At 45.8% G+C, this 11334-nt stretch overlaps 1 protein-coding gene across 21 annotated transcripts in view; it reads right to left on the minus strand.

The window, feature by feature from the left end:
- LRRFIP1 (LRR binding FLII interacting protein 1) overlaps positions 1-11058 on the minus strand; it is a 100596-nt gene extending 89538 nt beyond the window's left edge. For all 21 annotated transcript variants that reach the window (XM_085065770.1, XM_085065769.1, XM_085065768.1 and 18 more), the window contains exon 1: positions 10842-11058. In XM_085065770.1, coding sequence (XP_084921896.1) covers positions 10842-10931 — 90 coding nt within the window. In that variant the 5' untranslated portion in view covers positions 10932-11058. The remainder of the gene's footprint in view (positions 1-10841) is intronic.
- Positions 11059-11334: the final 276 nt, after the last annotated feature.

Below are 11334 nucleotides of genomic sequence, written 5' to 3' on the forward strand. Positions count from 1 at the left end.
AATCCAGAGAAACCACCTTAAAAAAAGCCTGACATTTCTTGTTAGTACAGCTGGATGTTGCAGAGGATGGATAACAGCTTCCACTACATGATACTGCATTGGATTTTCTGTCCTTCAAGCACAAATATCAAACTTCAAACATTTAGCAATGGCGCTGAAACCACGGCTCTCCAGGAGAGGAGCCAAGTCCTACATTCAGTTTGCAGAAAAAAAGCGTGCAGAGGAAATTTCACAGGGAACATGTTTTTAAAAAATGCACACTTTTCCAGCAATTTTAAGAGGCCTGTCAAAAAATGATTTTAAAAATCACACTGTCCTCTGTATCTCACTACTGCAACCAGCTCAAAAATTTATTATCTGTGGAAATGGTCTTACCTGGCCAGCAGACAGGAGTTACCCTCTCATGCTGCTATCATTCCACAACCCTCTCCCTCCTGGGAAGAGGAATTCCCCGAGAGAGCCAGGACATGTCAAGACAAGTTGCCCAGAGTTCAGCGATGGCGCTGAACAACCCTTCAGCTGGGATTAGGGCTAAAAAAACAGCATTGTTTGAGAAACGATTGGACAGCTTTTGCGTGGGGGTGGGACGGGATTACTGCCTCCAAACCGGGTCTGAGCAGTAATGGATTACCTGGGGAATCTGTGTCCTAACCCTCACTAACAAATTAATTCAGCTTGAAATGTGCTAGCAGGGCCACACACACCTTGGCTAGGGGTACAGCAAAAGTGACCTTCACAGCTTTTTACTGGAATCCTGGAAATCACAGAATGCCACTTGGAATGCACCAACAGCACAAGACAGCTCTCTCCTGGGCAGCTCCTTTCCTTGCCTGTTCCATGGTTCCCTAACAGCCATCACCACCCAGCAGATACAATTATAAATTGTATCCTCAGTCTATTTAACACTCAAATTCTGCTGACCTGCAAGTTTAAGGTCAGGAGCAGCTGGGTTTGACAAATGGCAAAGTAACAAGAAGTGGTGAGAGAATGGGATAAACCAGCAGCAAAAGCTCAGCCCTTGGAGAAATCACATTTTATTACAGAAAATTACAATGAAACCCCAATCCCCTTAAGGTTTTCTACCAGATCCCGAGGTGCAGCAAGTAATCTTAGAAATGTTATTCATAAGGGGTTTGCACCTGATTGCTGTTTTCACAGAGCACCCAAGACTTTTTTGGGTGCACTGTATTGATTTTACAATGGGAAGACTGAAAGAAGAGCCTTGTTCAGCCAACAGCACAGGTAGCAGACCCCAGAGAAGCATCTCTAGGTAATGCAGATTTCTAAAAAGCATGTTTCTGCATTAACAGCTTCAACCTCCCCTAAAAAAACGAGGCTAGATTTTTGTAAGACCCACTGATCTTTATTTTCTGGTGCTAAATTTGTAGATTGCTTGGTTAGACAGCAAGTTGTGGGTTACTTCCTGACTGAAAATTATTGCTAAGTTTGACAGGATATGCTTATTCCATCAGTGACGCAAAAGCATTTCACCAGCACATACAGAGAACCTTTCTTCATTTGCTCCAGTTCACCACATAATGATTTTTTTTTCCCCCAGGGTAATTAAACAAGAATGCACAAATATTCCTAAAAACACTGTGTAACCCTCTATAAATAAAACAGTGACATTCTCTACATACACCAACATTATCTCTTGTATCCACACACAAGCTCACTATTTCCCAGAGCCCCTGGATTCCTCCACAGTTCATGTAAAGGTTAGGTCACATCACTGTTCCAACGCACTGATCTCACATCGGGGCAGATTTCAATTTCATATGGAAGAGACAATGGAGCAGCCTGACCTTTGGGTATCACAAACCATGTCCCAAAAGCCCACTTTCATTTTCAACAGATGTTGGTTCAACATATTTGTCAATGTAAATCCTCTTAGAGCTCTGCAGCACATGCAACAAAGGAAGCAAACCAAGACCAACACAGGCATTTCTCATATGGGAGAATGGACATTTCAAGGAAAACAGCTTATGGGAAATACACAATCGCACAGCAAAGAAATAGGTTTGTAGACCATCAAAAAATTGCCTTGTTTCCTAAGAGCACATAAAGTTGTGCCTAGCAAGTCTGTTGAAAGAACTACATAAGTACAGATTTAAAAAACAAAAAAAAAAAAACAACAAAAAAAACCCCAACCCAAAGCAGTAGGCTGTTTTCTCTAACTGTTTGTAGGCAGCAGAAGTAAATACAATTTCATGGGTTTGTGTGAAGACTGCAGCACTTTGGCACTGATAAAAACAGCCATATCTGAACTATCTGACTCTGAGGCAACGTGTATTTTAAAAGGGAAAAAATGTGAAGCTACAAGAGCACGATAGGAGACCAGAGCCCAGGGATTTTTCTGCATGTGGAGCACACCAAGAGCCTTTCCTTGCTCTCCTGTCATCCCAGCATGTTAGCTGATAAACGCTCCATAATTAGAAGACCCAAGTGGGGATGCCTGAAATCCATCTGACCTGAGGCAATGAGTTTAAAAACCTGACCCAGCTTTTAGCGTGCCAGGTCCTCCTGTATTCCATTTCTGCCTACTGGAAAGGGCTGGCAAAGACAGACAGAAGAGACAGACTCAACTAAACATGGTATTCAGTGGGATTAGAAAAAGGTTATTTTGGGACGTAGGAAGTACTCAAGAGGAGGGCGAAGTGAAAAAAAGTAATATTAAATTTAAATCAGATACTGGCGAAGGGAAAGGTCACAAGATACGCACAAGCAGAAAGCAGGAGGGAAGAAACATTATTCCCTTGCATTCCCTGTCTGTGCAGAGCATCTGTTGGACTGGGGGAATGGTTTGCAAAGAGTCACCAGTGGGACAGAGGCATCATCACTTCACTGCAGGCAATATTAACACTGCCCAACCAGCCAAACCAGCAAACACGCAAATAAACTCCTTTTGTGGAACTCTCTTCCAGTAAACCCGGCCGTTCTGGGAGAGATGAATCAATCTGACACTAATTACATCCAAAAACTGCAAGCAATGACATCATGGTAGGAAAAGTCCAGCTCTGAGGGATCTATTTTTGAGGAAGCCAGTTGGAGATACCATCTTGCTTGTTTCTTTGATAGAAGTTTGGCTGAAAATTGAATATTCCCATCTCATTCACATAAACCTTCTGACAGCTGAGAGGAAAGGAAACTGTTGCCCTGAGACCCAACTACTGTCTTTGCATTTCTTTACACGCCAAGGATAACAAGCACTCCCATACCTAATTACCAGGTATTAAAAATGGGCACATGGCCACCGTGATGCACCTGGCAATTATGGTTTACCAAAGCCTCTGATTTTTTGTACAGCAACATATAATAGTAAAATGAAATCTAAATATTGTCTCCAGGAGCACAGGAGCTCACGAAACATCAGAGAACTAGAAGGCACAAGGTGTTTTTGCAAGTCTAATGTCAGGATTATGCTGTATGACCAAAGCTGTATGTTTTCTTGCAGAAAACAGCAGTGTGAAGTCAGGAGGAAAGAGAGGTGATGAACCAGGAAGGAGCTGGAAGCAATAAGAAATGAAGAGGCTTCCTCGCCACATCCAAGACTGGAACACAGCTCAGATTTGGCACTTTCAGATCACTTTCCTTGTCTCTAGCTCAGCTCTTAGAAGCTGCAGGAGTGTTTAGGTGGATAAACCCACAGTCCATGCCAAGCTGGCTCACAGGCACACAGAAGGGGGAAGCAGATGCCACTGAACAAATCCGCCTCTCCTCCCATCACACCCAGGCTATGTCCTATTGAAAGCACACCTTGAAGCAATCAACTTTCCCGTTCTAGGTCAGACAGTTTTAATGAGCAATTAGCTCAGGCACTCATTTTTCTTGGCACCCAACAGGATCTTAAGTCCTTAAATTGACAAAAGTTATTTCAATGTATTCAGTGAAACTTTCAAGTCAGAACTAGTCACTCAAAGTTTTAGACCAGAGCTGTGCTCTTTATGTTCAAATATACCCAAACCCCAAAACATCCATCCTTCCTTAACCCAGAAATAGCCAGTTTTGTTAAAACTTGCACATTTTTGTCTGAGAATAAAACCAACAGCTTTTCAAACACTTTAAAGATAAATATCCCTCCTTTCAGAATTCTGCACCCTGAAGCAGCACACACTGAATCAGAACTTCACTTATGGGAAAACATGAAACACTGAAGGGATAGAGGAACAAAGCACAGAATTGCAGGCTGGATGCTCAAGTGCAAGTCAAATCCATCTTGGGAGGACACTGCTTCATGTAGCCACTCCAGCCTTTTCTGCCCAGTTTTTGGTTTGGGCACACATCCACATCCCAAAACAAGCAACTCTCAGTTTTGGAAACAGCATTAGTCAGAGTTTGCTTGCATCTTCTCCTCTCTCAACACTCAAAACTCTCAGCTGGTTAGGCCATGAAAGTGCTCCTAGCTCTGCTCACTGGGAAATACTTCCCAAGCCTTGCCCTCCACACCTCATGCCACTTAGTTAAGTTTGTTTAAAGGCAGAATCAGAAACCATCCAAATGTTAACTGGAAATGCCTTTGGCACTGAGGTCTAGGTAAGGACACTTGCCAAACTCTCCCAGTGGGCAGAGTTCTGGCACATTCCTGCCAACATCAAAATGGTATTTCTGTGTTTTCCCCAGACTTTTGCACCCTCTCTGTAGCCCCCCCTCCCCAAATCATTACTTTTTAACAGCGTGACCAAAACTTCCACATCTTCATAACAGAAAATTATGTCATGTGGTCGTTCAGCTACCTGAAGTCATTTGCACACTGCAAGCACTGCATGGCTCTTCCTGCATAATCAAAACCATCATGTGCCTTCCACTGAAGCATTGCTTTACTTAGTATTTACTGTGCCACAACAAGCTTTAATTGCAGCAGCCAAATAGTCTACAGCTAGGTCTTTCAGGGTTGCCTTACATTCCTTACAACCTACTATTTCTTGCAACCTTCTGCACCAAGCCTGCCCATAAGGATGCTTTTGAAAGACATTTTTGCCTGATGCACTGTTCTCATTTCAGTGCACACAGTGGTTTATTTTCCCTGTATTAGCCAGGAAAGTTCTTCAGCCTACTTCTTGTTCCGTAACTAAAATAAGGTGAAGGAAAGGAGAGTGTCTTGGGAGTAAAAGTTATGAATGTCTTCTGACTAGAAGCCCTTAAGCACTTCCCTCATCTTTACTGTGTGATGAAGCCCAAAAATCAGCTATTTCCCTACTACATGCAGGGCCAGCTATGTCACTGGTGGATTCAGAAGGATGAGCAAGAGCACCAGTTATCAGGGAGCTTTCTCTGCTTCTGGTATTGAAACGACCATGCACCTTCCCTTCTTTGGTATTTAACATAAACCCTCAAAGCCACGTTTCTGACAGAAAACTTGGTTTACTGCAGCTCCCTTTCCCCCTCCCCCCACCATTCCAATGGGCAGCTTCTCCCCAAAAAGTATTTCAACACGAGCGAGACAACAGCTGATATTTCAGAGCTGCTATTTTAAGGATTGCCTACGAGTGCTCCTGTCTAGCCAGACAGATTCACTGCTCTTGGCAACATGCTGACTTGACAGGAGGGACAAATACCTTGCTTCACAAGCCCAAAACACTGCGTGGATTATGCTCCTCGCAAGCAATGGATGGAAAAAAAAAAAAAAACCAGTGTTGAAAGCCTTGCAAGTACATTTGAGCTCCAACTTTATTCAGCAACAGGCCTGGAAAAACATCCTTCTAGATGAGGTAATGATTAGTGTTACATCCTGCAGCCAAGCTCAGCATCTGGGCTTACAAAGACAGAGGCTGGGCTTCCCATGCCGCTAATCCTACCAGTAGTCCCTTGCTTGAGTGAAACAGGAATCACAGCTCCGAAACAGCTGTTTCCTCGGAGAGCAAGAGAACAGCTGAAGGGGACTCAGGCCAGGCACGGACACAACAACAGGCAACTAATTATTTCAAGTTGTGAGGCAGATTGTGCACTGGAAGACAGTCACCCATTTAACCAATATGAGATGGGTCTTGAGATTCTCATGTCGCTTCTTCAAACTGCTCCTTCACACGTTTACTTTGGGAAAGATTGCAAGTGATGGCAATGCCGTTGGTTGGATATATATAGATGTAAAACATTAGGGGAAAAGGAGTGTTTGATGAAGAGCATATTTGCCACATAAAATCATCTCAAATTTGGAACAATTCCCCACGCCCTACTGGCAAGCATCGCCTACAAAGTCCTCCTTCCTTCCTATATTTAGGTCAGCTGGGCTGAGTCAGGCCCTCCAAGAGCATCCCTTGCTTTCATAACTTTCTGTTCTAGAACAGAAAAGCCAGACATGCTTTTTTCAGATCAGTTGTTCAGATCATGCATTAACACTCATAAAGTAAGGCAATAAAAAAAAGTACTGGTGCTACATAAACCAGGCTGTTTCTAAGGGCTTCTCTTGGAACATTTACCTGGCTCACAAAAGCCTTGACACATCTGTAAGGCCTAATACTGTTCAAAAAAGTTCCACCACTACCCTACCGAGGCACACAGATCTTACACTTAGGAAATATATCCTTAGGGAATATATCCTTAGGGAACACACTGCTTTAAATGCTCTGGTTTGCATAACAGCTCAATAAAGTCTGTGCGGCTTGTATTCCCATATACAAATATCCATTCTTCTTGGTTTAGCTCTAAATTTTACCAAATTGTTTCCATTTCTATTTGTGGAAGTCACCCAAATTGTTGTATAAAACAGACTTTTCCCCCCAAAAATTAACCCCACCATTAGAAAGATTCCATATGTGACGATCATAGCATCTCTTCTCTAGTCCCTAAACTTTGCTCTAGGTTTTCGAAGTTACTTAGTGCCTTTGTACCATAAACAGTAAAGCTGGCTGCAGGTTTCACCTGCATTTTGGGTTTTTTCTAATTTCCATTCCTTCATAGGAGTGTAACAACCCAATTTTTAAATCACTAAGAATACAAATCAAGGCCCAGACTGGTTACTTCAGTGAAATAATCAAATGTATGGTGTATAAATTGATCATTCTAGGTTTTTAAAAGTAATAATTTTGCATGTACAAAGATGTAGGTGACAGTTCTTGAAAGTGAAATAAAGTGTACAACAAGCAAAGGCACAACCCTCACAACATTACTTTCTTTAACAATAAAAATAGATTATGCTGCTTGAATTACTAATTTCAAATTAATTACTACCTAAAGAGCTCTGCTCTGTAAAATGGTGGATGAAGATTTCTAGCACAGAGAGCACACATGGCAGGATCATTTTTCTGAGCAATACAATACACATCTGTCTGCAAAACAGTGGCAAAACAAGGTGTCAGTTTCTTTCCTAATAAAAACAAGAAATTGACCATGTCCTTCCTCATTCAAGGAAATAAAAAACAGTAACTAATATTATCTGCCCACAAGAGAAACATCTCATTCACACGGCTCCTCGTTGGATTTGCAGAACTCCTGCTCACCTAGCAATCATTACTGTAGCTAGCAGAGTGGAAGTTAGCAAAAAATATATTCCCCTAGAAACAATGTCTCAAGTAATCACATCAAAGCCATCTAATCCAAGCAGGAAGCCAGCTCCTGGAAGGTTCAGCCGGGCAGGACTGTGCCTTCCCGAGCCATGCTTGCTCCATCCCGACAGATGAGCACGCAGCACGTGGCTGTGGTTCCTGCTGGCTCTGCTGGCACAGACCTTGAGCAGTATCAAACTGCTAGATTTTGCAAACACTGCTGGTATGTGCTCACCGAGAGGAATGAAAGAGCCCCAAAACTTCCATTGACCTAAACGCAGAATAATCTACTGGCGTCAAGGCGAGCCTGAAAGCGGAGAAGCCGATCATTGATCAGCTTCAGTGCCGCCCGGGAAAAAACAAGCTCAGCAGCGCAAGCCAGGTGTGTGAGCAGCAAATCCTGAGTGGCAGTCTGTGAGTCTGTTAGAAACTCAGAACTGTGGTTTGTGTTAATTATATTTATATATTTGCCAACTGCTTAATTACTGTGTCTGTCAAACTCTGCAGCCAGAGCTGGTGGTACAGCACTACCCTTTCCTGATGGGAGTGATCTGCAGTGACTGCACCTTCTACCTCTGCTCTGAATAGGTCTAGACAAGGTGACAAACTACTTCAGAAACTGCCTCAAACATTAAAACTGCCACTGATTAACATGACTAATACTGCTACTACACCCTTGTCATTACAAGATGCTTCACTCTTACAATTTCCTTCCTCTTGCTGAGTTACTTCCCCTCACGATTGCTCTCACTGCCCTCTTCACCACGCCAGGCTCCCTCCTGGTCTGTGCAAGAGTGTGCACACTGAGCAAGACATCCTGGCTGCAAATCCCCAAAAAATTATGTTCAAACATAAGTTTGAACATAAACTTATGTTCAGGAGTTTCAGAGTCCTTCCAAGTCTTGTCTTCTTACTGGAGCACGTAGTAGAACGGTGGAGAATGGTGGATTTGTCACAATATTCTGACACAAAATAAAAGGTACCTCTGTGAATCAGTCTGGTTTGGATGCTCTTTTGGGCTCCCATCTGAACATAGGGAAAATGAGACTCTGAGATCTGCAAAGAACTTGCCAGCATCTCTGGCTTCCAGACAATAAAGACCAAAAGAAAGAGAGGAGTGAAAACCTACATGTAAAAGCAACATGTCTGTGTCCTGGCTTTGTCTAAACACCTGTGAGGAAGACTGGAAGAGCCAAAATATCAGTAACCCTCCTGCCTTCTTAACATGGATGTTCTCAACATCCTTGTTAAGAGGAGACAAAAGGCTTAGTTGACGTATTTTAAGTGTGTCTAAGATCATACAGAAGGATTCATCTGGGATCCTTTGTGTGGAGAACAGGCAGTTAAACAACAAAACAATTAAAGTGCTCCAAGACAGAGTAATGCAAATAGATAAAATAATATGGGAAAATGCTGAACCTTGAACTTGGCAGTTCACAGTTTTAGCACTCAAGGGAAAAGATAAAAGACATGCTTGTGTTGGGCTTTCTGAGCAAATGGAGTTGTCCTTTAAACAAACCCCAGGAGAAGGAAGTAAAAAAAGAAAAAAAGCCATAAACCACCACAATATTTGAGGCCTCAAACCACTACACAATGCAGTGAAAAGTAGACCTAAGATAAAGAAAAGAGAAAGTGGGAGAAAAACATGCAACAGAGAAGAGCAACTGGGCTCCTTGTTAGAGACTGATGTCTTCCTTGATCAAATGAAAGCACAGCCAGGACATAATTGCACAGTTCAAATCCTCATCCCAGAACAATTCTTAGGATATCATCATGACTCTAACAGGCAGCACAATCACTCTTACTTGCTATTTCTTGTCCAGGACATGAGACATTCTTGTCCTCCTACCTCAAACTCCATCCTTAAGAACCTCCTCATCACACTGCCACAAAAATCTGCCTTCAGGGAACACACTATCTGAATCACTCACACCAAACTCAGCCTGCTGAATGTATTCCAAAGATGCTACAAACCATTTCAAAATGGTGCACATTTACCTATTGGAAAGGCATTGGTGGTAATAAGGAGCATGATATTACAGGTAACTCAACCTACCAGACAGTGCCACCAAAAATGAGCCATACATTAGCATTCATCTGATCTTGCTGCAACTCTGAATCAGGAAAGGAAACCAAGAGAGACCTAAAACTCTTCTAAAAGGGTGATTGATCTTGTAACCCATCTTGGGGTTACACACACAGGGGAAGAGAATGGCCACCTTCAGCAGCAGCCAGCACTGGAGCAGTTTAAACCCTGATTCACGGAATGATTTGGTTTGGAAGGGATCTCGTGTCAACCCCTGCCATACACAGGGTCACTTTCCACCAAACCAGGCTCCTCAGAGCCCCATCCAGCCTGGCCTGGAACACTTCCAGGGATCCAGGGGCAGCCACAGCTCCTCTGGGCACCCTGTGCCAGGGCCCCACCACCCTCCCAGGGAAGAATTTCTTCCTAATATCTAGTCTAAATCTACTGTCTTTCAATCTGAATCCATTCTCCCTTGTCCTGTCACTACGTGCTCCTGTAAATCATCCCTCTCCATCCTTCTTGTAGGCTCCCTACCAGAGAAGAACCCCAGGGGTGTTTATCCCCCTCTCCCCGTTGGAAGAGTGCCGGAGCAAGGATGCAGAACAGCCTGTGTCAGATTGAGTAAACATAAAAACCAAATTCACACTATCCCGGTTACCACTGAACCATTTAAGTGTTCACAAGCAGAATAAGGAGGCGGGAAGCATCAGCAATCAGCTGGATTAGAAGGTTAAAGTCACATTGAGCACAATGCAGTGGCTGGTGGGCAGCAATATCAGGATCAGTCTCCAAGTTAGAAGGCTCACTTAATGCCCACACCCAGCATCACCTTGCAGTATTCTGGTTTTCATTTTTCACTCCCATCCCTGGAAGTGCTCCAGGCCAGCTTGGAGCAACCTGGTCTAGTGGGAAGGTGTTTCATGGCAGCGAGCTTGGAACGAGACCATCTTCGGGATCCCTTCCAACCCAAACCATTCTGCGATTCTGTGATTTACATGCACCCACAACACACCCGAGCGGCCTATTTCCAGCGGTTAACGCCAATCCAGCGGTTCGAGCGGCAGCCGCCGGCGATGGCTGTCCCTCCGGAGGGGCTGCAGCTGGGGCCAAGCGCCGCACCGCACCGCACCGCACCGCACCGCGCCGCACCGCACGCCCTTCCCGCACCCACGGGGCACAGGCGCCGAGCAAGGGCTCTCCACCTCGCCCTTGAGCCGCCGTGCTGCCGGTGGCCGGGGGCGCCTGCGCGGCGCTCGGGGGAGCCCGGGGGGGAAGGCGAGGGGAGGAGGATGGAGAAGGGAGAAGGGGGGATGCCGCCTCCCGCCGCTCACCTCGCGGGCGATCTGGTTGAGGGCATCGTCCTCCGCCGTCAGGCGCTCCCGGTTCGGCAGCCGCTTGCGCCCGGCGCCCGGCGTCCCCATGGCGGGGCTGTCCCGACCGGCCCGGCGCGGCGCGGAGCGGAGCGGAGCCGAACCCGGACCCGCTGCCCGCCGGCCCCGAGCGACCCTCCGCTGCCTCCGCCGCCTCCGCCGGCGCGGCCGTCACCGCCCCCCGCCCCGCGCATGCGCCGCCGCCCCCCGCGCTGAGGGGCCGGGCCGCCTCACGCCCCCCCGAGAGCGCCTGAGGGCTCCGGCTGCCTGCCTCACCGCCCCAGATCGGCGTGAGGGCTCCGGCCAGCTGCCTCACCGCCCCAGATCGGCGTGAGGGCTCCGGCCCCCCACCCCCCACACCACCCCCCCCCACCCCCCACACCACCCCACCCCACCCCAACCACCCCACCCCACCCCCCAACCACCCCCACCCCCCCCCAACACCTCCTGGCTG

Source organism: Lichenostomus cassidix, chromosome 7 (genome assembly GCF_008360975.1).
Source record: "Lichenostomus cassidix isolate B80296 chromosome 7, HeHo_3.0, whole genome shotgun sequence".
NCBI classification, from domain to species: Eukaryota; Metazoa; Chordata; class Aves; order Passeriformes; family Meliphagidae; genus Lichenostomus; species Lichenostomus cassidix.